We start from the raw sequence: 23,985 nt of genomic DNA, 5'->3' as shown, positions 1-23,985 counted from the left end.
TGGGGCAGACCTGCCAGAAACCCATATCCAGCTGACATCTGCCCCTGAATCTCACTGGCAGAATCCTGCTGCTGCTAAGTCGCTTTAGTCGTGTCCGACTCTGTGCGACCCCATAGACGGCAGCCCACCAGGTTCCCCGTCCCTGGGATTCTCCAGGCAAGAACACTGGAGTGGGTTGCCATTTCCTTCTCCAATGCATGAAAGTGAAAAGTGAAAGGGAAGTCGCTCAGTCGTGTCGGACTCTTTGCAACCCCATGGACTGCAGCCTGCCAGGCTCCTCCGTCCATGGGATTTTCCAGGCGATCCTACAAGGGAGCTAAAAGCCACCATGGGTTTAGACCAGTCCTGCTTTCCGTCTGGGGCAGGGGAAGGACAGCCTGGAACCCTGAAGAACAAGACCCTGGGAAAGGGGCTCAAGGATGGGCTTGTGCAGGCAAGAAGGAGCGGGAGGAGGAACTTTTTAGAGAAATGTTACTGTGGTTGACTTACAGTGTTGTTTATCTCTGCTGTACAGCAAAGTGACTCTGTTACACATGTATATACAATCTTTTTCATATTCTTTTCCATGATGGTGTATAAGGATAGTGAATATAGGTCCCTGTGCCATACGGTAGGACCTCGTTGTTCATCCATCCTGTAACAGCTTACCTCTGCTAACCTCAAACCCCCAATCCCTCCCTCCCCCACTCGTCGCCCTTGGCAACTACAGGTGTGTTCCGTGAAGGTGCTTCATGAGAGGTTCATTTGCGTCACTTCCTAGATTGCACCTGTGACAGCATATGGCATTTGTCTTTCTCTGGCTTTCCCAGGAGGGGATCACTGAGTCCAGAGACAGGAAACTTGTTTACGGAACCCATCTTTCCCACCAGAGGCTGCCCGGGCCACAGTGCCCCCGGCAGCGGGCGGGAACGTGCCGGCCTCACCCTCCGCTTCAGACGCGCGCATCCGGCGGTGCGCGCGGTTCCAAAGCGCTCCGCGCTCGGCCCATTGTGACGCGGGCCCGGCGGCGGCCGCGGGCAGAGCCAGGCCATGGCCGAGGCGCAGGAGCTGCTGCTGCAGCTGCAGAAGGACAACCGCGACGGGCGGCTGCGGAAGCAGGAGCTGGAGGAGCTGGTGCGCGGGCTGGAGGCCGAGAGCGAGAGCCTCACCGCGCGCCTGCTGGACCTGAGCGAGCGCGAGCGCGGGTGCGGGCAGCTCCTCCCCCCGCCCGGCGTGTGGGCACCGCGAGGGGGCGGGCGGCGTGTGTACGCGGCCTCGGCCGCGGAGCCTCAGTTTCCCCTCCGCAGCCTGCAGCGTCGGCGGAGCCAGGCGGCGCGGGCCCTGCGTGGGGAGGCGCGCGAGGCGGCGCGGGAGCGCGCGGACCGGGCGCGCGGGCTGCTGGAGGCCGCGGAGCAGCGCCAGCGGGACCTGGTGGGGCGGGGCCCTGGCGGGGCGGGGCCCGCGAGGGGCGGGACCTCTAGATGGACGGGGCAGTGGAAAGGGAGGGGCCTGGGCGGGGTGGGGCCTTGGACGGGGCGGGGCCGCGAGAAGGCGGGACCTAGGCTAGGCGAGATCTCCGGGTGGGCGGGGCAGTGGAGGGGAGGGACACAGAATGGGGCGGAGCCCTTGTGGGGCGGGGCCTGTTGCGGGGCGGAGCCTGCGAGTGGGTAGGCGGTGGCGGGACCTCGGTGGGTGGGGGCAGTGGAGAGGGAGGGACCTGAGATGGGGCGGAGCCAGCAGCGGGGGCGGGGCCTACGCTGGGGCGGGGACCTCGGAGAGGCCTGGATCTTCCCCTCGACCCCGTCCAGGAGCAGCAGAACCGACAGCTGCAGGAGCAGTGGGAGGAGCTGTCAAGCCAGGTACCTTCCGGAGACGGCCTCTGTCTCCCGCTTCCCCCGGGGCTGCCTCGCCCCAGTCCCCGCCCTCGCCCTACCCCGCCCCTCCCTGCCCCGCCTCCCAGGATAGTCCCCGCCCCTAGCATCCCCTCCCGCCCGGCCCTCACAAGCCCCACCCCCAGCTCTTCTACTACGGAGGAGAGCAACTGAGCCAGCAGCGGGCGGAGCAGCAGCTCGGGACCCAACTGGCGGCCCTGCAGGTGCTCGGGCGTGGGCGGGGCCTTGGGCGAGGGTGGGCGGGGCGGTAGGGCGGGGTCAAGCGCGGCGCGTTCGCGGAGCGCCTGGCGCCTGACTCTCCCTGGATTCTCTGGAAGAAACAACTGGAGCTGGTGGAGGCCAAGCACACCATGCAGGCGGAGGCCCTGCGGCAGGTGCGGTAGAGCCGGGGTCTCGGGAGGGCCGGTTTGGGGTGTGCGTGAGGCTGGGCAGGTGCAGGACGGTGGGGAGGGCCGAGTCCCCCCTACGCCGTCTAACCAGGGCTCCCCTCGTGTCAGAGCGCACGGCGGATGGAGGAGGCCTGGGCCAGCTTCCAGGAACAGAGCGGAGTCTTGCAGGTGCCGCCCCTCTCCGCCTCCGACCCCGCCGCGGCCTCCGCTCCGCCCTTCCCCGGAGCCGCGGCGGCCTGTCCCCGCCCTACCCAAGTCTTCCCGCGTGTGAGGCCTGACTCCCACCACCCTCTCCAGGAGTTGCAGGGGAAGGTGATGGAGGCGGCGGCTGCACTCGACAGCTCGCGGGGCGGCCCGGAGCCGTAAGGGGGTTAAGACTGTCGGGTGTCGGGAGTTGGGGGGGAGCGCGACTGCGAGCCAGGCGAAGGGCCCATCCTGCTGCCTTTCCCGGCAGGTGCGACTCACAGCCCCGCCGGGGGCAGGACTGCGCGGGCTCGCTCATGGAAGAGGTGGCCAAGGCGGACTGTGTGAGCCCTGGCGGGGGCGGGCTGGAGTCGAGACCTGCCCCGCGGGGCCGCCCCCCGCACACGGGGGGCCACCCCATCAGGGACCCCCTGACCCCACCAGGGACCCACCTCGCCATACCAACCCCACTGGGGACCACAAGCATCATGGGGCTGCCCACTCAAGAACCGCGCCCGCGTGGGAGCCCACCCCGTGGTGCCACGCCCCCATGAGCCTCGCACCCCAGGGTCCCGCCCCGTCCGCGGCGTCCGGCAGGAAGCTGTTCTCTTGTCTCCGTAGGAGAAGCGGCTGTTCGGCGCGGGTGCGGCGGGCTTCAGGTGAGCGGGCGGCTGGAGCGGGCTCGGGGCTGGGGCCTGGGGCGCGCCCCGCGCCGCCAGCGCCCATCTGCCGGTGCGTGGTCGGTCCGCAGGCTGTGGGCGCTGGGCGCGCTGCAGACGCTGCTGCTGCTGCCGCTGGGCGTCATGGCGCTGCCGCTGCTCTACCTGGCACTGGTGAAGCCCTCGGCCCTGCGCCGCGGCCTTGCGCGCCCGGGCTCGGACGCCGCCCTGCGCCGCCTGCGCTACACGCTGGCCCCGCTGCTGCAGCTGCGTGCGCGCGGACTGCTGCCCGCCTAGCGCATCACGCCGGCCGCGGCCGCCCGCACCCGAGTTTCCGGAGTGGTTTCTGGGCGCCGGACTGGGGGTGTGTGGGGCGGGGGGAGACGGGAGGGTGATGGAAGAGGGAAAGGGGAGCGGAGGGGGCTTGGGGGTGGCGGCGAGAAACCCGGGGACGCGGGGCAGGGATGTCCTGTGTCCTCCCGCCAGGAGGCGCCGCCCCCCCGCCTCCGGGTGGACCTTGGTCCCTCCGCCCTGCCCTCGGTTCCGTCCGACCCCTCCGTTCCCCCAGCCCGTCCGCCCACTCCGGAGGGGTCGGAATCATGACTCAACCCGCTCTCGCCGCCGGCAAATCCAGCCTGCGGCGCTGGCCGGCGGGTCCCCGCGGAGCTCCGTGTCCCGCGTCCGCGCGCTGGTTACTCAGTCCCAAGGCGACCCTCGTCCCCGGTGGGTCCCTTGTTGGGGGCGCGGGCGTCCTCCCCCTGGTCCGCGGCCTCTCCAGCGTCCGGGCGGCGGGGGCCCGGAGCGTTCCTCACTGCGCTCTTGTTTAGCCTTGTCTATTTCTGTGAAATATCCTGCTTAATGGAGGGGGAACTCGAGTTTCACTTCGTCTGAGGCAAACACTTGCTCTGTTTTACTTTTTTTTGTAGTGAAACTTTTGTCCGTCCTGTGCACACATGCGTGTGTTTTTGCTCTGGTCTTTAAACAATCCTTTTCTCATTGATTGAATTGCACATGTAGTGTTTTGGGGATAAACTTGTGTTTGTACTTCTGTGCACAATTTAAGAATTGCGGGTTGAGTCCTAAAAGTTACTCTCGCGTCTGGAGGCCGTGCTGTTCTAACTCCTCCTCCTTCTGTGACTGTTGGTGTACGGTCACCCCCAGATGGCCCTGTGTGCTGTCCCACCCTGGTTACAGCGAGTAATTCTGCAACGAGGGACTTCCTCAGCGGTGCCCGGTGGTTACGACGCTTGGATCTCACTGCTGGGGCTGGCTTTCGCTTCTTTGCTTCTTTCGGGTATTTACCTAGGAGTGGACTTGCTGGGTCAAAGGGTGCTTGTTTAGTTGTTTGAGGAACTGCTGAACAGTGTCCCGGCAGCAGAGCAGGCGGGGGCTGGCTTCCCCACATCCTCTAGTTTCGTTTGATGGGTTCTTTGCTTCTTTTTTAGTAACAGCCTTCCTAATGGGGGTGGTTTTTCTGCTTTGTTTTCAGGCATTGCATTCTCTACTTTCTGTAATTACAAAGTCACATCTGTAAGGCAAGGGAACTCGAGCTTTTCCCCCCGTGCCCTCCACCCTGTCTCCCCCACTTCTGTGGAAGACACTTGATTTTTAAGATGGACTCTTCTTCCCCATAGTAAGTGGACTGCGTGGAACCCCTCCCCCTTCCTGGTGAGCGCAGCGGCCCCCAGGCCCTCTCTCTTCACTTACGCTGCAGCCACCATGGTGACGGGGGTGGGTCCCCACGTGTCCTCGGCGGGCAGCTTTCTGCAAACGTCTTTTGTATTTTGCCAGAGAATCTGTGAGATCAGTTCCTCAGAGTGGGGTTGTGAGCCAGGGGGTGACCACATGCCTGCTATTTTAAGACGCCCTGGCTCACTGGTGCCGGGGGTTGGGGGGGTTGAATGGCTGTTAGAGGCCCCCCTCCACGGGGATAGGACCCCCTTGCTGCCTCGTGCACACTGGGTCTGATGGGTGAGCAAGGGCACTTCAGGGTGGCTCTAATTTGTATTTACCTTATAATCAAGGCGGAGGGGGGCGTTTCCTGCAAACTACTCATGTCATTCGCTTCTTCTTTTTCTGGCTGTACCTCAGTGTTGGGGATGCGACTGTAAATGAAACTACTCTGATTCCTTTTGTTGCTGTGAGCACATACACAGTTGACTTTTGTGTATTAACCTGTGTCCTGAACCTCGGCTGTAGAATAGACCCAGGTTGTTTTGGATTTTTGTGTGCACAGGCCATTTCTGAGTCGCTTCTCTTTCCGATTCTTGCAGTTTCCTTCCCTGACTAGCCTGGCGAGGGCCCAGGGCCCAGCGCTGAGCAGAGGTGGTGACGACAGAGTGGTCCAGGAGGGCAGCTGTCAGTGCGGCATCTTTGGGGACGACGGGTTTTTTTGCACTCGCGTCAGGCAAGTGCTGCTCTGAGCACACCCTTCCTGAGCGTGGAGCCCCTCCCTGAGGCGTGGGGCTCTCAGGTTGGTCTTTTGTTAACTGCGTTATTGGAAGAGGAACTTGATTGCCCTTAACACTTTAAATTTCATTTTCAGTCTCTAAAGAGATCTATTTGCTTGTCAGCTCTTTGGTTTAGACTTTCTACCCACCATTGTTAAAAGCATTTATTTCTGACTTTTAAAAATATACAGTTTGCCGTATTGCCACCATCTTGTTCATGGCATTCAGCTGACTTTCATTTTAAAGCCAATGTGACAGGCTTCCTTTCCACGCGATGTGGACATCGGTTCTGCAGCGAGTGAATCTGTTTTACGGAGTGTTCATCCTGTACCTCCTGTCTCCCCGTCCACCGCTCCCAGTCTCCCATTGGCTGCTTCTGGAAGTCACACCCTGTATTCTGGTTTGCTTCTTATTTGAACGGACTCCTCTCTACCCACCTCCCCAGACACAGCCTGAAAGCCTCTGCCTCAGGTCATCTCAGCTTTTACGTGTATTTTGTCTGGTGTTCCGGCTCCACCGTCCAACTTATACACGTGGAGGGCTCCTCCAGCTCTCGTTGCTTCCTCACCGCTGCACAGAACCAGCCTGCGGTGGTGAGCGGGGCGTGCTGCCTGCTGCCAGGCGGGTGCGTGCCGCTGTCCTCTGCCCACTGGCTTTCTTGCCTGCCCGTTACTTGTGCAGAGAAGGGTGTTGCGAGTCTCCAGCTCTGTTAGTCTATTTCTCCCCTGAATTCTGTCAAGTTTTCCTTCAGAAGCACACGTGCGCGTGCTGATGGGGAATCTCTCCTCCCCTCCTTTCGCATCAGGTCTGTGACTATTTAAGAGCATCTCTTGTCGACGTAATCGGGCCTCACGTTTCATCCACGTGTAGAACTCCTGCCTCCCAGTGGGCGGGCTCAGCCCGTGGACACGTGCCTGGTCCGTGTGGCTGCTCCGCCCGTGATGGCCTCCCTTCCTGGTTAGCCCCACGCCTGGCAGAGCCCCTGCCTCCCCACCCGCTGCCTCTGTCTTCCTGTAGCTGAGCGCATCCTGTGCCAGCTCTGGGGTCCCAGCCCGCTCCCCGTTTCTTTATGCCTCTCCAGGTGCATGTCCTCTCCTCCACGCGCCTTCCCTTCACCTCTGTCTCACATGCTATGTACCAGCCTTTCGGGCGACTCATTTCTAGGTGTTTTATCGTTTCTTTAGTTTCAGGTCTTTGGAGGGTCGTGGGGGTGGGATGGGAGCCGTGGGGGCAGGGGGTCAGTGTGGGAGGACAGTGTGGTTGCAGAGCAGAGCGACCCGAAGATGCTGGAGACGGACACGGCGGAGGCAAGGCCAGGAAGGGACGGCCGCTGGCCCCACGCCGGCAGGGAGAGCCCAGGTGCTTTGGCTCCGCGGGCGCCGTGCTGCCGTCTCTGTGCACTCACAGTCGGGATGCCGGGGGCGGCCCTGAGCCCCTTGCTGCCCACCCCCAGCTAAACGTGCACTTAGGACCCAGAGTAAACCAGGTTCCAGCACAGCGGTGCTTTTGTTTTTATTTTGCTCACGTTGGTTAAATACCACTGTTCTGATTTTTGTGCCTAAGAACGTGCTCCCTGTACCTCTGAGACAGGACGGGGGGGGGAAATGTGTCCAGTGCAGAAGAGCCCGTGCCCACACAGAGACCGGCTCTGATTGTCCTTCTGGCCACACGGGCGGCACCCGGGACCGTGCGTCTCCGGCTTGGCAGGGGCACCTCCAGCCCATTTGTCCTCGGATGAAGCGGCGGCCTGCTCGCCTGCGGAGCTTGATTGCGGCCGCCCCGCCCTCAGTAGGGGATGTCGTTCTGATAGTACTGGATCATGTCGTAGGTCCGGCTCCTGTGGGCACAGGGCAAGGGGTGCTGTGAGGGGCCGACCCCTCTGAGCTGCCCTGGAGGCTCAGGGCCCAACCGCGGACCTCTGCCCCACCAGCGCCTCGCCCGCTGGGACCCATGCTCCCTCCCTGGCAGCTCTGGGCTCTCCCCATCTCCTCGCTCGTGGGTGCCTAACGTGGGCTTGGGTAGACGCCTTTCCTCAGCTGGCTGCCTCCTGTCCTAGGAGCTGAGCCCAGGCTGGGGGTCTGTGCGCCCCCGCCCTGCACAGAGCAGAGCCATCACACCCCGTGCTGCCTGCCAGACCCCTCCCACTGGGCCGAGCGCTCCCTCTCTCTGCTCCCGGCCACCAGGAGCGCATGGCGCCCCCAGGCCGCACGCCCTGAATCTTGGGGCACTAATGCCGGTTCTCCGACCCCCTTGGGCCACCCCGTCATTCAACCTGGAAACCTCCAGGCCACCTCCGACTGTCACCGCCCCGGGAACCTGTCCCCCAGAGTGTCACTGAGGCCGGGCCCCTCCGGTCACAGCCCCCGCAGCCCCCGAAGCTCCTCACCCACCCCGCCGGGCCGGGCGTCTCAGGGCAGTGCGTCCGGTCACCTGGCCCAGGCGTGGCCCTACTCAGCGCCCCCTGAACACCGGGTGGGGGACACGGGAGGCGAGGGCAGGGCCGGGGGCTTGCCTGTTGCTGAGGAAGCAGTTCTGAATGACCTTCAGGATGAAGTTCGCGGCCTCTCGCTCCGTCATGTTGGGGCTGAACCTGTGCCTGTGGGGGAAGGGCCACGTCAGGGCTGCCGCCCTCCTCGCGTGGATGTAGTCTGGCGTCCTGTGGGGCACGGTTCCCAGCTGGCCTCAAGGGTTTGGGCCCCCTTCCAGCAGCTCCCGACCATGGGACCGGCAGCTGGGGTAGGATGGGCAGGGGGTTTGGCCTCAATGTCCCCTAAGAAACAGGGGGTGGCAGGCACATCCCCTCCATGGCCGCAGAAACCAGGGCGCCTCGTACACAGGCGGTCTGGGCGTCCCAGGGCAGCACCTGGCCTGGGTGACAGGCCCTGTCTCAGGGGACAGCCACCCCAGTGTCTGCCCAGGACCTACTTGAGGAGCTTGATTGTCTGGCCACGGAAGCAGGGCAGGCCCGTGTCCAGCATGAGAGTGACCAGAGAGACCACAGCGTCCATGTAGGGCCTGGGGAGAGGCGGGGAGGGAGGTGAGCAGAGTCCAGCCTGGGCATGGGCCCTGCCCGGGTGTCACCACACTGCTCTGTGGCCTTAGCCACGTGGTGTCGGAAACCACGGGCTCTGGCTCAGGAAGAAAGGCAAGGAGGGCACTTGGACTGATTGGAGGCAAGGCTGAGCCTGGCAGGTGCAGACGTTGGGGCACCAACACCCAGAGTGAGGCGCTCCGGCAGAGGTGGCAGATGTGACTGGAGCCAGGCCTCACGGACCTCCTGCACAGGCCCCTCCAAACCCCAAACCCGACCCCCCACCCCGCAAGGTCTGAGATGACCTGAGGGGAGGGGAGCCTAGATGCGTGGGCCCAGCAGGGGACCCACCCTCCCTCATCTGGACCGCGAGGCTCACCGCACAGCCAGGTAGCCACGGACACACATCTCCATGAACCACTTGAAGGGCGTGGCCTCCATCTTGCCCCCCATGATCATCACCATCTCGTCCGTCAGCTTGATGTCCGGCTCCCAGCCGAGGTTGCCGCCCGGGGAGCTTTCGAACATGAAGCCGAAATCTGCAAAGCGCCGAAAAGTCACGGTGCTGGGGTCAGCTGCGGGCTGGGAGAGCCCCGCCTCCGGGCCCCGGCCCGCCCCCACGTGGATGAGGGAGGGAGAGCCCCGCCCCCTGCCGCCCCGCCCTCCCGCGCCCGCCCCGCCCACCGATGTGGATGAGGTGGCCCTTCTTATCCAGCATGATGTTGCCGTTGTGCCGGTCCTTGATCTGCAGCAGGAACAGGAGGAGGCTGTAGGCGGCCATGCTGCGGATGAAGTTGTAGCGCGCCTGCGGAGGACAGCGGCTCAGGGCCCGCGCACCAGCTCGGGGGCGGGGCGGACCCCCACTCCAGAAGTCGGCCTTCTGGGGCCCACCCTGGGCTTTGCCGGTCCCAAGGAAGGTCATGGCTGCCCGGGCGGACCCAGACGGAGGACCCATGACGCCGGGTGCCCACCTGCTGGAAGGCCAGTGTGGACTCGTCCCCGTACTGGCGCGTGAAGTAGTCGTACATGCCAAAGTCGGTCTGGCGGCCCAGCTGGTCCCGGGAGGTGCAGTCGGGGATGCACTCGATGACGCCGCACTAGGGAGGAAGGGCCAGGCTGCAGGCCGAGGGGCGGGCCGAGGGGCCGCCGGGCTTCTGCTCGGGACACTTACCCCGGGGGCGGTGGCCACCACCCGGTACGGGAAGACGAAGAGGTCCAGGCCGACCAGCTGGAAGATGTTTTTGAAGAGGTCGATGATCTGCAGGGCCAGCATGTCCTGTGAGGTGGAGACGAGGGTGGTGGTGGGCAGCCACGGGGAAGCAGAGGCGCGCGTTTCTGTGAGGCTGGGAGGCCCGGGAGCCGCGGAGGGGCCCGGCCGGCCCGCACCGCCCTCCTGCCCGGCGGGGCACTACCTGCCGGCAGTCGTCCCCCACTTTGAAGATGGCCGCCTGCCAGGAGATCTTCTGGCCGTCGGCCTCCTGCATGCTGCCCTCCTCCTCGGGGTCTGAGCGGCACCGCAGGCCTGTGGGGAGAGGCCCTGTGGGGGTCTGGGGGCGCCCTGGTCACGTGCCTGAAGGAACCCCAAGAACCTTAGGGATCACGCCTGCAAAGCCCAAGGGGGGCTAATGGGGGCCTGGCAGACACCCGGGTCAGCGGGTGGGGCCACAGGGCCGTGTTTCTTCCTGAGAACAGCTGAAGACAGAGCGCCCTCTCGCCGGAGCGAGGACTGGGGGCCCTGTCAGGGCTGGGCCCCGTGAGGGGTGCCCAGCAGGAGCCGGGGCCACACCCTGGCTGGTGTCCTCTCAAGCCCACACCACGGGGACTGCAGAGTGTGACTACGACACTTGGTGGAGTCAGCGTGGCCCTGACCAGCGGTCGTGCCTTCCCAGAGACGGAAGAGCGGGGACTCGGGCCGAGACAGAGGCCGCACTGACAGTCCACGGCCGAGGACCAACCAGGCCCCGTGCTGGGAGGAGGCGCAGGACCCTGCCAGGAGGGAGCGGAGCCTCCCGACACTCCAGGCTCAGCACCAGGAGACGGTCGACTCCTGCCATGGAAGCCGGCCTGCCTGTGGGCGCTCACACTGAGGCCAAGCAGACCCGCCCTCCCGGGCCCGTTACTGCATGTGTGCCCACTGACCCCGGCCGAGGGGCCACACTGATCCACCAGTGTTCACAGGGACCCCAGACTACAGGGGACAAGGCACTGACCTTCCTTCTCAAGCTCACTAACCCCGCAACGTTTCACCTTGAACTTCGCCAGATACGGGGCCTTGGCGGCACTAGAAGACGAGAGAGGGGGCGCAGGTGATGGGGGAGGGGACGCGGGTGACGGGGGAGGGGGCGTGAGGGACGGGGGAGGGGGCCTGCGAGGGGCAGCTGGGGGTCGCACCTCTGCATGGGCGTCCCAGACTTGTAGTCGATGTCCAGCACGATGGCCTCGGGGTTGCTGGGCAGGTAGCAGCCTGCAAGGGACGGAGGGACGTCACGGGCGTGGGAGGGACATCACAGGCGTGGGCGGGACGCAGGAGGACATGCCGCCATCCAGCACGCAGGCCGGCCCCGGGCAGACAGGGTGGTGCTGGGGCCTGGAGGCCCGCCCTCCCTGGCTGCTATTTCTCTGGGCCACCCCCAGAGACACATCTCCAAGGGAACACCTGAACCCCAGCTTCCTGGCTGCCCCACTACAGGACACACGGGAGCCCCGGCCCCGCCCGCCTGGCCCCAGCTCAGCCTGTCTGCACAGGTCAAGACGAGAGCACACCCCAGCCTGGTCTGGGGCTGCAGTTCCAGAGCCCCCCAGGTGGGGTCCTGACGGAGGCGCTGGCCCCAGGACTACGTGGTCCCCTGCCTCCTCCCTCACCGGCCCAGCCTCGCTCACACAGCCCAGCTCTGCTCTGCCCTGCAGCCAGCTGGCTCCCCAGGGCCTCTGGGATGAGTCCTCTCCGAGGCTGGGCGGGGCGCAGCATGGTCGGGAGAGGCCCCCTGGGGCTGGTGCACACCGTGCAGCAGGCCTGGACACGCGGGCAGGGCCAGAGTGTGAAGAGAGAGCAAGCGCGGCAGTGAATGATGGAGAGCTGCGCGGCGACATCTGGGCTCCGTCCTGCCAACCAGCAGCACCAGGGCGGGGCACGGGCCCTTGTCCCATGGGCCCCAGCACACTGCGGATGCCCCTTCCCACGCCCACTGCCTCTGCTACCTTGGAGCTTGGGAACCTTCTAGAACCACAGCTGCTGGGGACAGGGCTTGGCCTTCAGAAAACCACTGTAGCCAGCAGGCCCACAAGTGACCGCCGGCCGGGGCAGGTTCTGGAGGATGCCAGGCACCCAGGGCCCGCACACCCCCTACCCACTGGGCTCCACCCTGCTCACCAGGCTGCACCTTCACTTCAGACAAGGCCGACAGGCAGGCCTTCTTCCTCTCGTCGCCTTTGGGGTAGGGCCTGGGGACCAGGACACAGGCGCTGACCTTCACACTTCCGGGGGCAGGCCCTGCTCTCTGAGGGCTGCTGCCCTGCGTGGCCTCCGGCGGCCTCCAGACCTCTATGCCCCAAGATGAGGGGCTGATGTGGAACTGCGCCCTCACGTGCAGAGGGCGGCCCAGGGAGCCCACCCTGACAGCCAGGCGAGGACGGGGTGACTGGGCAGGAGCCGGAGCTCGGGGCAGAGGGGGCCAGGCTCCTCAACCCCAGGGCCCGTCCTGTACAAACGTGGGGCCAGAGCGTCTGAGGTCGGCGTCTGCCCCGCGTGAAGCTGCGCCAGGGACATGAATCGAGACAGGGCCCCAGGGCGGCTGCGGGCTCTGGCTGCTTAACGCTGCTGGGCCCCTCGGAGCCTCCAGAGCAGTGGCCTCAGGCCCGACGCCAAACTAACACGTGCCTCCTGTGCACCTGCGGGCCCATGGGAGCCCGGGACGGGCAGGCAGACTCCCAGCTGGCTGCTCCGCAGCACTGGCCACGGGGCAGGGGATGGGGGCCGTGTGCACACCGCCTCCGGGGCAGCTCGCCCGCGTGGGGCCTGGAGGAGGTGCGCTTACTTGATGATGGCCGACACGTTGGTGATCTTGTTGAAAAAGTCGAACTCCCGCTGGTAGAAGTCCTTGGCCGGGCCGGAGAGGGAGCCTGTGATCTCCTCCACCAGCTGCTCCAGGAGGTCACCGATGTCGGCTGCAGAGACGCTGTGGCTGAGCCCAGGCCTGGGGCCGTCTCTGTGGACCCCACCCAGAGGACGTGCAGGGTGGCCACCCAGGGAGCTGTGGGACGGAGCCGCAGGGCCAGGGACCTAGGCGGGAGCGGAGGGGATGAGCTGGGCGGGGGCCCTCACGGGGCCAGCACTCACGGTCCTTCTGGTGGCCTTCTTCGTCCACGTAGATGTTGGTCTTCATGTTCCAGATGAACTGGTGTGCCAGTAGCTGGGACTGGGAGGCGGCCCACAGGATGTACTCCCGCACGTAGCCCATCTACAGGGCGAGGCTGCGGTCAGCCTGGCCCAGCCCCCTGCGAGGCCCCACGCTGGCTGTGAGCAGCTGTCCCAGGCCGCGGGGCCGGTATGTCAGCCTGCCGGCCAGCCACCACATCCCAACTCGTGCAGGCACGTGCAGTCTCACCCCCGCTTCCCCGGACTCTAGCCCAGCTCTGCTGCTGTCGAGCGTGAGGTGTGGGCAGGCGGGCTTCCACCGCCACCCTGCGAGCTGCCCAGGGGCGGCCAGTCCCAGAAAACCCTACAAGCTGGTCATTGCGCACCGTGGCCCCTGCCCACCCGTGACCTCTCCTCCCCCATCATGCCCAGCTCAGGGTGAGTCCCCAGTCTAGGTTACGAAGGCGCTGGCCTTTCTGGAAGACTTCTGGGGGGCAGCCTCTCCTTCCCCGCATCTGTCTCTGCCCCCATCTGGTGCTCCTCCCCCACGGTCTGGTAAAGCATTCCCTGGTCGGATGTCCTCGACTTAGTGGGTGGGCTTCCCAAAGAGGTCAAACTTCAAAAAACCCAATTCTAACTCAGCAAACAGATCGGAAGTTGAACTGTGAACACACGACCTCCAGTGCAGGGCTGGGGCTTGGCTGGGACGGGGTGGTCTGAGGGCCCTGGGCCGGGGCCAGAGGGCACTTGATGGTGCCCGCAGGCGCAGGCTTGGGGAGGCCCCGGGCACGGCAGGGGCAGTGGGGCTCCGGGCCGCGGTCACCCCACGGGTGCCATCTGCCCAGGCCCCTCCGGGGCGTGCCCATGCTCGTGGCTGAACCGCCCTGTCCCTGTGCGCATGCTGAAGCCCTGTGCTTGCTGAAGGCCCTCACTGTTTGGAGGTGGCTGGAGATGGCCCTTTGAAGAGCTGGTAAAGTTATGTGAGATCAGTGGGGGCCTCATCCAAGCGGACTCATGTCCTCAGAAGAGATCGCGACACAGACATGGAAAGACACAGGGCAGTGACCCCATCTCATGGCAAGGAGGGGGCCTTGGGGAGCCAGCCCGCCCCACTTGGACCCCAGACATCCAGCTTCCAGGCCTGTGGAGGTTCTGAGCCCGTGGACGCCAGGGTGGCCGCAGCTCACTGGCACACCCGGCCTCTCCTCCCAGGAGACGGAGAGCTGGGCATGGGAGTCAGGGCCTGCCGAGACCCCCTTCCAGAAGACAGCTCCTGGGCCAGGCTGCCCACCCTGCACAGCAGGCCTGGGCCTCAGGTGCTGGATGAACACGCAGTGGGGTGAGAGTTCGGGCTCAGGTCCTAGCTCTGTGCCCCTGCCCGCCTGGCCCTTGGGGCTGGCGCAGACTTACCTTGTCATACCTGAGCGCCTGCACAATCTGGGGAATGTAGAACAGGATGGCGTCCTGTGGGGGGCGGGGTGCAGCTGTGACTCCAGGGCGGGGGTCCCAGGAGCCCAACTGCCTGGACCAGCCTCATCCTCTACCAGGCTGCCCCCATGGTGTGTCCCTGAGTGCCCCCCGCCCCACCGCAGTGGGGCAGCCCCGAGGCCCACCCCCGTGGTGTGTCCCCGAGTGCCCCCCGCCCCACCGCAGTGGGGCAGCCCTGAGGCCCACCCGGCAGCGGGGCTCACCGGCGGAAAGGACCTCAGGACCTTGACCCCGTACTGCGCCGTGAGGGGGTGCGGCGGGTACATGCTGGAGAAGTAGGACAGGCCTGTGGGTGGGTCCGCGGGCGCCCAGCACAGCACGTGGCTGAGCTCGGGGGCGTCGGCGTCGATGGTGTGCCAGGTGACCAGGAACTGGAGGGAGGAGGGAGTCGAGGGGGGGTCCTGAGAAGCGTTCCTAACGATAGTTGACATGTTCTGTCCACCAGCACAACCTCAACCTGGGCGAAGCACCTCGGCCGTTTTCTACAGTAAACGCCTCGTCCGGAGGGCGGGAAGCACGGGAAAGCGACACTCAGGCCCCACAGAGCTCAGGGCTTCGGCCACGCTCCTCCAGGTGCCCCGGAGGCGGTTCAGAGTCTGCGTTCCTGCCCTGGCCCACCGCCTGCCCCCCTACCTTGATGGCTTCCGGGACGTCACTAACGGCTCCTGGGTCCAAGCGCACCAGACGTGTCACCTCGTTGCCGATAGCCTCCGTGTTCTTGAACCTACGGGTGCAGAGGGTGTGGGGGGCAGACGCTGAGGACAGGGCCGGGGAGCCTGGGACTGAGGGACACGGCCCGCGCCTAGCAGCGTCTGAGTACCCTGGCTTCTGGCGGGTTCGGTGTGACCAGCGGTGACCCGGGACAGAGGGCCCTGGGGCAGGACGGGTCTGCCTGTCCCCTTTCAAGGGTCACACCTCCCTTGGCCAGGCCCCAAGCAGCCCGGGGGCCAGAGGGCACCACAGCAGGTGGGAGCACGCGGGTGAGCAGTCAGGCCGTGGTCCTGCCCTGCGTGGACATGGAGCCCGTGAGAGGAAGCACTGAGCAGGCAGCGTGGGCTCAGGGGAAGACAGGCACCCCGAACACAGGCACATGGGGCGGGGTTCTGCAAGGACTCAGCCCCCTCCGCTCCCGCCGGCCAGAGCCACGGGGAGAGCTCACAACACAGACGCTGCTGCCCAAGGCTGCCCCTGGGAGTCACCGCAGCTGTTCCCTTTCCTGGTTGAACAAGACGGGCCTGGGGCTGTGGGGTGCTGGCCTCGGGCGGGGTGCTGGAGCGCACCTGGCTGGCAGCTGCACGGCCAGGTGGGGCGAGATGCTCCAGGCGAGGTTCACGTTGTCCTTCCACTGCTTCTCGCTCAGGCTGATGTACTTGGACCTCCAGTTGGCCACGCTGCTCTCCCCCGCCTGGTCCAGCTCCAGCTCCGGGGCGGACAGCGGGTTGTACCAGGTGATGAGGCGCTCGATCTCGGTGGCCTGGGGGACGGACAAGGACAAGGCTGTGCCTCTGCGCCCCCGCCGCCCACTCCTCTCGGGCCTGGTGGGGCCTCACCAGCAGCGGGACAGACAGGGACACGGCTGCGCCCCGGCGCCCGCCCCACTCGGGCCCGCAGGGCCTCACCAGCAGTGACAGCAGCAGCGTCCGGCGCTTCATGTAATACTTGTGCAGCTGGGAGCCCCGGTTGGTCTTCTTGGACATGCCTGGGGCGGGGGGCACACAGGGCTCCCTCAGAGGCGCTCCACGACCCCGAGGACCCAAGGGACCCAGGGGAAAAGCCCCACCGACCCGATTTCTTGGAGATGGTGGACATGCCGCTGGACAGCGGGTACGTGTTGATCCAGCCCTGCGTGGCCTGCTGGCGAGAGCCGACCGCGATGTCCAGGTTGCTCCGGGTGTCCTGGTTGTCTGCGGGCAGACACAGCATTCCAGAACAAGGCACCTGGACCTTCCACATGGACGAGGCAGCCACGGGGGCGCAGACGGGGGAGACACTTCAGAGAGCCAGGCACCTGGGAACTCGGGTGGACAGCTGCAGCACACGCTTCCTACAGTGCGCGGTGCTCCCCGAGCCCAAAGCACAGCAGCGCGAGCTCCGCCCGCAGCAGCCATGGGGCACCTGCCCCCAGGTGTGCTCCCACACGGGGGCCCTGCTCTGAGAGGAGTCAGAAGCCACTGGGACACTAGCTGTGACTGCCGTCCCCTGTCCTGTGGCAGGCCGCCTGCGTGGGTCTGCCTCGGAGACCCCGGGGCCCCAGCTGCTGCAGGCAAGGGCCTGACCCCGGGGTCGCTCCCACAATTGTGTTAGAGTCGCTCCCAACAGGACTGCCCCGCCAGGCGACAATGGACCATGCCTTGAGCCTCGTGGCCCACCGGCCTCAGCCCAGGCTGGACTGATGGGTGTGCGGGGCGCCCATGGACAGCCTGGTGCTGGGAAGCTAGGCCAAAGGCGTCCGCTTGGCCCGAGGGTCCTGGCCGCACTCTTGGCCCGGAGCGCAGCAGGGGAGGGGCGAGCAGGCCGGCGTACCTGGGGGAACGAGCTGGCTGGCGGTCAGGTACTTCTTGTCTGAGAACATTGCGGTCCAGAACTTGATCATCACGCTGATGTCCTCACGCAGCCTCTTCTCCCCCTGGGTCGGGAACCTCGGCGGGCAGCTGCAGATGGGTGGGGACCAGGGTGAGAGCAGGCGCAGGGCGGGGGGACCCAGCCCGGGGCGGGGGCGGAGGGCACCTGAAGTAGTCAAAGGCGGTGGAGTAGATCTTCTCGCGGAGCACGTTGCGGATGGTGGCGTTGGGCAGCACGTCCGCGTGCAGCAGGGACAGGCCGAGGGTCAGCAGCCTACAACGGGGGCAGGTCAGTGCTCGGTCTCCCCTGCCCTAGCTCAGGGCCTGCCTGCGGGCCCCCCGGGAGCCCCGGCCCTCACTTGAAGCGGGGCCCGATGGCCGCCACATGCCGGTTCATGCTGCCCGCGGTGCCCCCGATGCTCAGGGACAGGGAGCGCTGCAGGAGGCTGCAGAAGATCTCCACCTGGTCGGAACTGCAGTACTTGGCAATCTCAAACCGCTGTACCAGGAACTGGGCGGAGTGGGGGGGAACACGCTGCCTGTGGGGCCTGCTGGACGGCAGGTGGGGTCTGCGAGGCAGGGGGTGGGGGTCTGGGGGAGAGGGGGGCCAGCACCGCCCCCTCCCGGAGGGGCATCTTCAACCTGGAGCCCCAGGGTGGCCCCCAAGCCCGGGGAAGAGTGGGAGGAGTCTGGGGGGCACATACGTCGATCCAGATGTAGTGAGGGGTCACCTCGGGGGCACACGGTTTGGGCTGACTGGCTTCTGATGCGGCCAAGGGGTCTGCTTCCTTCATCTCCGCAGAAAACAGGCCGAACTTCTGCTCCACGGTCATCTGCCAGGCCCCCGCCATCTCCCGCATGAACTGCAAGAGCCCGGCCGTCAGCACCTCTGTGAGGCACAGTAAGGCGCCTGCTGTGTTTTCTTGTTGGTTTTTAATTATAAAAGGAGTATACGCTCGCTGGAAACTAAGAAAACTGAGGTAGTATGAAGAAAAATGAAACCACCACGGTCCCGTGATGACCCCACCTCGGGCCGCCTTTCACCACACGCCCCTCCAGGACCACAGGTGGACGCCCACATGTGACCGCACCACCTGCTCAGGGCCTCCAGAACCCAGTGCCACCTCCACCCCACGGACCCGCGATGACACCTTCATGCCCCAAACCAGACCTGGGAAGAGCTGTGGGGGCCAAGTGGAGCCTGAGTCCCTACCACCAAGGTGTGGTTTGGAGGGCAGCAACTCTTTCCAAATGCAAAGAGATAGAGAAAAATAATAGAATGGGAAAGACTAGAGATCTCTTCAGGAAAATCAGAGATACCAAGGGAACATTTCATGCAAAGATGGGCAAAATAAAGGACAGAAATGCTATGGACCTAACAGAAGCAGAAGGTATTAAGAAGAGGTGGCAATACACAGACGAACTGTACAAAAAAGATCTTCACGACCAAGATAATCACGATGGTGTGATGACTCACCTAGAGCCAGACATCATAGAGTGTGAAGTCATGTGGGCCTTAGGAAGCAGCACTACGAACAAAGCTAGCGGAGGTAAGGAATTCCAGTGGAGCGATTTCAAATCCTGAAAGACGATGCTGTGAAAGTGCTGCACTCAATATGCCAGCAAATTTGGAAAACTCAACAGTGGCCACAGGACTGGAAAAGGTCAGTTTTCGTTCCAATCCTGAAGAAGGGCAATGCCAAAGAATGCTCAAACTACCGCACAATTGCACTCATCTCACACGCTAATAAAGTAATGCTCAAAATTCTCCAAGCCAGGCTTCAACAGCACATGAACTGAGAACTCCCAGATGTTCAAGTTGGATTTAGAAAAGGCAGAGGAACCAGAGATCAAATCGCCAACATCCGCTGGATCATCGAGAAAGCAAGAGAATTCCAGAAAAACATCTGCTTCACTGACTATGCCAAAGCCTTTGTGTGGATCACAACAAACTGGAAAATTCTTAAAGAGATGGGAATACCAGACCATCTTACCTGCCTCCTGAGAAACCCATATGCAGGTCAAGAAGCAACAGTTAGAACCGGACATGGAACAATGGAGTGGTTCCAAAATTGGTAAAGGAGTATGTCAAGGATGTATACTGGCATAGTTGACTTATATGCAGAGTACATCATATGAAATGCCAGGCTAGATGAAGCACAAGCTGGAATCAAGATTGCTGGGAGAAATATCAATAACCTCAGATACGCAGATGACACCACCCTTATGGCAGAAATTGAAGAACTAAAGAGCCTCCTGATGAAAGTGAAAGAGGAGAGTGAAAAAGCTGGCTTAAAATTCAACATTCAAAAAACTAAGATCATGGCATCTGGTCCCATCACTTCATGGCAAATAGATGGGGAAACCATGGAAACGGTGACAGACATTCTTTTCTTGGGCTCGCAAATCACTGCAGATGGTGACTGCAGCCATGAAATTAAAAGACGCTTACTCCTTGGAAGAAAAGCTATGACCAATCTAGACAGTATATTCCAAAGCAGAGACGTTACTTTGCCAACAAAGGTCACCTAGTCAAAGCGATCGTTCCCAGGGGTCACGTACGGACGCCAGAGTTGGACCATAAAGAAAGCTGAGTGCCGAAGAATCGATGCTTTTGAACTGCGGTGTTGGAGAAGACTCTAGAGAGTCCCTTGGACTGCAAGGAGATCCAACAAGTCCATCCTAAAGGAAATCAGTCCTAAAAATTCATTGGAAGAACTGATGCTGAAGCTGAAGCTCCAATACTTTGGCCACTGGATGCGAAGAGCTGACTCATGGGAAAAGACCCTGATGCTGGGAAAGACCGAGGGCAGGAGGAGAGGGGACGACAGAGGATGAGATGGTGGGATGGCATCACCAACCGGATGGACCCGAGTTCGAGCAAGCTCTGGGAGTTGGTGATGGACAGGGAAGCCTGGTGTGCTGCAGTCCATGGGGTCGCAAAGAGCTGGACGTGACAGAACGAGTGAACTGAACTGACTCCTTTCAGGGCAGGGAGGTGGTCAGATTCTGAAGATGCCTTAGAGGTAAAAGGTCGACCTGACAGCATCTGCTAAGGCTTGCCGTGCAGTGAGGCTTCTTTCTGGGCATTTACAGCCAGGGGGCGGCGGGGCCAGGCTGGGCCCGTGCACTTGAACCAGGGGCCAGAATTCCCTCCCACCTCACTGGCACTAAGGCCCAGATCCCTGTGCTGCACGAGGTCAACAAGGCTGCTCGCGTTTTATCTTCCCATGAACCCAAAAAAGACGGCAGGAAGCCGGCAGGGCTCGCCTCCGAGTTAGGGCTGCAGCTGATCTGTCTGCCCACCTTCATGCCCTCTGTAACAGCACACGCTGCCTGGTAACAGCAAAGTCCAGAAACTGAAAACACAGCAATAAAGGGTGCGGCCCCACTCTGCTGAGGCGTGGCCGGGTCCGGCCCTCAGCTCCCTGTGGAGGCGCGGCAGGCGACAGCCGGCCGGCAGCCCTGAGCCCGCAGCAAGGGCCAGAGGACAGGAACCAGCGTGGAACCGGGGGGCCGTCGAGGGCGGTGGGCAGAGAGCGTGCCAGGAGCGGCTCTCCACAGGTGGTGTTTCCCTGGCACGCCCGGAGCCAGCGTGAAGGCTGCCATAAGTGGCGGATGGTCCTACCAAGGCTGAGACCTCGAGCCAGCCTAGTGACCGGTGCCGGCAGGAGGCAGGCTGGAGTCTCACAGACCCCAAATGAAAAGCAAAGCGCTGGGCAGAAAAACCCTTCCCTAAGCCCTCTCCTAGTTTTGGTGAAAAAATAAGAAAGTGAGGGCGAAAAGTGAGGGTGGGTGTAACCCAGGAAGCGCCACCCTTCTCTGCCAAGCCTCCGCCCTCAGGGCGTGGCCTTCACTGCAGCCACCAGACACCAGGCGGAGCCCCCGCCCCCCAGGCCCCGTGGGCGAGCGGGTCCACAGGCACCACCTTTAGCACAGCTGACCCTGATGCTAGTTAACCAAGCAGGCGAGAATCATCAAGTAATCGTTACAAATATATTCAAAGGTAGAAGAGGTGAACAGAGATTTGTCAGCAAAGAAATACAAAGCGTAAGAAAGAAATAGGAACCCTAGGTCTGAGAATGATAATACCTGAAATAAAACTTAATATTAAAAGTGGATTACCAACAGCACGCGTAAGGCAGGAGAGCGTCCGGGGACACCGCACGGATCCCCCTGAAGTGGGCCAGAGTGCGAGACGGGGAGAGCGGCCCACGGGAATGCCGGTGTCCGCGGGCACGGCCACTGTCTCGAGGTCCGAGACGAGCCCAAGTGAGGAGACGGGGAAAATGGGGTAAAAAATATACTCCATGAAACACTGGCCTGAAATTTTGCAAGTGTGATGGAAAGTCTGAAATCTCTAAATTTAGTAAGTTCAACAAGTCCCAACATAAAATACACAGGAAATCATACACAGGCACATAAGACTCAAGTTATTAAAAAATCAAAGATCCGAAACAACGCAAGTGTCAATTCAGGACCGCAGATCTGGGAAAACCTGCCACTGTGCAGGATGAAGGTGCGTGTTCCCGCCGCCTGCAGCCCAGAAGTGTGGAAGAGAACCGCAGACCTGGGCTCACAGGAGCATGTGAGGAGCAGACATGGTTTGGACAGACCTGCCAGCTTAGGAAAAGCCCAACAACACACACAGCCCTACAAGGTGCGTGTCATGCACAGCAGCGACACAGATGCAGACGAGTCACGCACAAGCTCTGATGGGACGGCACGCAGCGTGACCACAGAGCCCCCTCCCCATAGAGGTAAGAGCCGCGTGAGGTGGCCAGGTGGGCACAGGGTGCAGGGCCCATGCCATCACCCTGGGCATGCGGTCAGAACCTGCCACGGGCCCTGAAGACAGCCCAGCCCCGGCCAACCTCCCTCTGTGTGGGCAGGGCCAGTGACCCCTCACCTCAGCCACGAGTGTGCCCCTGCCTAGAACACCCCAGTTGCATCCTTGGAAGTTATCCAGCTAACCCCCTCAGGGGCAAGAACACAGAACCCCCTTCTGACCATGCATCTCAGCTTAATAAAAGCAGGAAAAACTAGGCACGTCCATGTTACCATGGAAATTAATGGGAATCTTGGAAACACAAATCTGTTTTCAGATGTTTCAGATGACCTTCCTCTCCTTGGGCCCCCTCCAGCAGGAAGTCCAGAAACATGGACACAGGGGGCTGCCCTCCTGGGCAGCTGGGACCTGGTTGCTGTGGATGAGCACAAGCACCCTGGTGGCTCAGACAGTTGCATCTGCCTGCAGTGTGGGAGACCCGGGTTAGGTCCCCGGGTCGGAAAAATCTCCTGGAGAAGGAAATGGCAACCCACTCCAGTACTCTTGCCTGGAGAATCCCATGGACAGAGGAGCCTGGCGGGCTACAGTCCAAGAGTTGGACACAACAGGGATGGAAGCCACAGGCAGAGCGAGGGCTCCCCCTGCCGAGCGCTGGGGGAACAACAGTGTCAGGCAGCGCCGGTCCCTGAACCCAAGAACCCTCTAACCTGGGAGACGTTCCTGGGGTCAGACTTTCATAACACCGTCTTGCTGACATGCGAGGCCCCAGGAGGACAAGGGGGCTTGCCCGGGGTCTCCATGCTCCACAGCCAGGGGGCCAAGGCTGGTTCTCCACCCCTCGGGCCCCATGGCCAGCATCTTACCGGCACTTCCACCCCGTTCTTGCCGGCCAGCAGCCACTCCCAGCAGGCCAGGGCGGTCTCCATGCCGTGCTCGTTGAACATCTGCAGGGGGCCCCAGCACAGGTGGTGGAGGAGCTGCGGGTCACAGTCTGCAACCAGGGGGTGCCGTTCAGAGGCCCCGACAGGCAGGCCCGCGGCCCCCACCCCCACCCACGGCCGGCCACGGCCCCTGGGCCAGCACCTCTGCTGCTGATGAGCATGGCCGTCAGCTTGAACATGGCCTGCGTGTACTGCTGAGCGTCGCCGGCGCCCAGCGCAGCCTTCAGCTCCTGGACCATCATCTTGTTCAGGTCCGATGTGTGGCCTGTGGCGTCCGAGAACCGGATCATCCCGTACACCTGCAGGCAGCGGAGGTGCACGTAGCCCGGCCACCCTGCCCACGGCTCTGTGCCCGCGCCGAGTGCCAGGCTGTCCCCGCAGCCCACCCCTGCCCCCAGAGCTCCTCCTCCAGAAGCACCTGCTGCTCCCAGCGTTCTGGATGGACCCCCAGGGCAGGGGGCTTCTTGAGTCAGATGTTTTTTTCTTTCTCAAGACTTGAGAAGAGCTCCCACCCCTTTCAAAGACTGGACCTTCCGCAGAGATGGACCTCCCGCCACCCCCAGGCGGGGAGGAGGCGGGCGGGCGGGCAGGGGAGGTACCTCGCCCGCATAGCGGTTGCGCAGGTTCAGGGAAGCCATGAAGTTGGAGTAGTCCTTCTTGACACAGGCTGGCCGTTCTGTGAGCTGTGTGGCCTGCAAACACACCTCAGTGGCTGCGCCGTCCAGCATGACCCCATCTACTGCGTGGACCGGATCCCGCAGAGGACTGGCCGCCACTCTCCGTCAGAAGCACAGGCTGTAGCTCCTGAGCCTGGGGTCTGCCGCGAGCTCCCCAGGCGGGGGCCAGCCCCCAACACCCGCACACGTACCCCGAGGCTCGTGCTCTGCTTGTTGTAGCCGGCGTAGTGCAGGACGCTCTCGGTGGCCATGGCCAGCCCCGTGTGCTGCGACAGCCCCGATACCCAGTTCTGGTGCTTGCTCAGGTACTCCTGTCACGGGACCCGGTCACCTTGGAGGCGAGGCACGCCTCTGCGTGGCAGGGGGGCTCCAGCCGAGCCTCCAAGCTGGCACTACCCCGCCGGTGCCACACTCCCCGGTCAGCTGCCCTGAGCCCCTCCGCAGTCCCACTGCACGCCCCAGCCCGGACTGGCACATCTGCCCCAGGTGCCCCCATGTCCTTGGCCCGTCACACCAGAGCCGTGTGTGGTTTGAGCACACCATCTGGGTAAAGCTCCCGACAAGTGGAGGGAGCTCACCAAGGCCTCTTCCC

General features: G+C 63.2%; 2 protein-coding genes across 9 annotated transcripts in view; one reads left to right on the top strand and one right to left on the bottom strand.

Annotated features, from left to right (window-relative positions):
• Positions 1-686: 686 nt before the first annotated feature.
• On the top strand, positions 687-15,015 carry TMEM191C (transmembrane protein 191C). 7 transcript variants are annotated; one of them, XM_027566105.1, is made up of 10 exons: positions 687-1,184; positions 1,287-1,410; positions 1,788-1,838; positions 1,997-2,074; positions 2,189-2,245; positions 2,369-2,428; positions 2,558-2,622; positions 2,715-2,787; positions 3,065-3,102; positions 3,195-3,460. In XM_027566105.1, exons 1-10 carry the CDS (start codon positions 1,030-1,032, stop codon positions 3,397-3,399), a joined length of 906 nt encoding a protein of 301 aa, XP_027421906.1. In that variant the 5' UTR covers positions 687-1,029; the 3' UTR covers positions 3,400-3,460. The 7 variants fall into 7 exon arrangements, with proteins under 7 accessions (XP_027421906.1, XP_027421907.1, XP_027421903.1 ...); XM_027566106.1 differs by lacking the exon at positions 3,195-3,460 and adding an exon at positions 14,871-15,015 and having other exon boundaries at positions 2,369-2,622; XM_027566102.1 differs by lacking the exons at positions 2,558-2,622; positions 3,195-3,460 and adding exons at positions 4,592-4,735; positions 5,376-6,709 and having other exon boundaries at positions 2,715-3,102.
• Positions 7,031-23,985, bottom strand: part of PI4KA (phosphatidylinositol 4-kinase alpha) — a 59,665-nt gene continuing 42,710 nt past the window's right edge. Inside the window, exons 29-55 of one of the 2 annotated variants that reach the window (XM_027566096.1) lie at positions 23,585-23,704; positions 23,316-23,408; positions 22,859-23,015; positions 22,639-22,766; positions 17,691-17,849; positions 17,346-17,497; positions 17,153-17,260; positions 16,949-17,076; positions 16,210-16,329; positions 16,045-16,124; positions 15,706-15,899; positions 15,059-15,149; positions 14,629-14,796; positions 14,348-14,401; positions 12,920-13,040; positions 12,618-12,747; positions 11,954-12,024; positions 10,975-11,047; positions 10,794-10,864; positions 9,996-10,105; positions 9,755-9,859; positions 9,555-9,680; positions 9,268-9,388; positions 8,963-9,122; positions 8,478-8,567; positions 8,065-8,148; positions 7,031-7,389 (exon numbers count right to left, since the gene is read on the bottom strand). In XM_027566096.1, coding sequence (XP_027421897.1) covers positions 7,338-7,389; positions 8,065-8,148; positions 8,478-8,567; positions 8,963-9,122; positions 9,268-9,388; positions 9,555-9,680; positions 9,755-9,859; positions 9,996-10,105; positions 10,794-10,864; positions 10,975-11,047; positions 11,954-12,024; positions 12,618-12,747; positions 12,920-13,040; positions 14,348-14,401; positions 14,629-14,796; positions 15,059-15,149; positions 15,706-15,899; positions 16,045-16,124; positions 16,210-16,329; positions 16,949-17,076; positions 17,153-17,260; positions 17,346-17,497; positions 17,691-17,849; positions 22,639-22,766; positions 22,859-23,015; positions 23,316-23,408; positions 23,585-23,704 — 3,066 coding nt within the window. In that variant the 3' untranslated portion in view covers positions 7,031-7,337. The remainder of the gene's footprint in view (positions 7,390-8,064; positions 8,149-8,477; positions 8,568-8,962; positions 9,123-9,267; positions 9,389-9,554; positions 9,681-9,754; positions 9,860-9,995; positions 10,106-10,793; positions 10,865-10,974; positions 11,048-11,953; positions 12,025-12,617; positions 12,748-12,919; positions 13,041-14,347; positions 14,402-14,628; positions 14,797-15,058; positions 15,150-15,705; positions 15,900-16,044; positions 16,125-16,209; positions 16,330-16,948; positions 17,077-17,152; positions 17,261-17,345; positions 17,498-17,690; positions 17,850-22,638; positions 22,767-22,858; positions 23,016-23,315; positions 23,409-23,584; positions 23,705-23,985) is intronic. The other variant, XM_027566097.1, reaches the window with a different exon arrangement.

Source organism: Bos indicus x Bos taurus, chromosome 17 (genome assembly GCF_003369695.1).
Source record: "Bos indicus x Bos taurus breed Angus x Brahman F1 hybrid chromosome 17, Bos_hybrid_MaternalHap_v2.0, whole genome shotgun sequence".
Taxonomy (NCBI): domain Eukaryota; kingdom Metazoa; phylum Chordata; class Mammalia; order Artiodactyla; family Bovidae; genus Bos; species Bos indicus x Bos taurus.
The sequence above is the reverse complement of the archived record's forward strand: the minus strand, read 5'-3'. Positions and strand labels throughout refer to the sequence as shown.

Coding starts and splice junctions, on each gene's coding strand:
- TMEM191C (XM_027566100.1), top strand. CDS start 1,030: ATGGCCGAGGCGCAGGAGCTGCTGCTGCAGCTGCAGAAGGACAACCGC. Junction 1,839..1,996: donor GGGAGGAGCTGTCAAGCCAG/GTACCTTCCGGA, acceptor CCCCACCCCCAG/CTCTTCTACTACGGAGGAGA. Junction 2,246..2,368: donor AGGCGGAGGCCCTGCGGCAG/GTGCGGTAGAGC, acceptor CCCTCGTGTCAG/AGCGCACGGCGGATGGAGGA.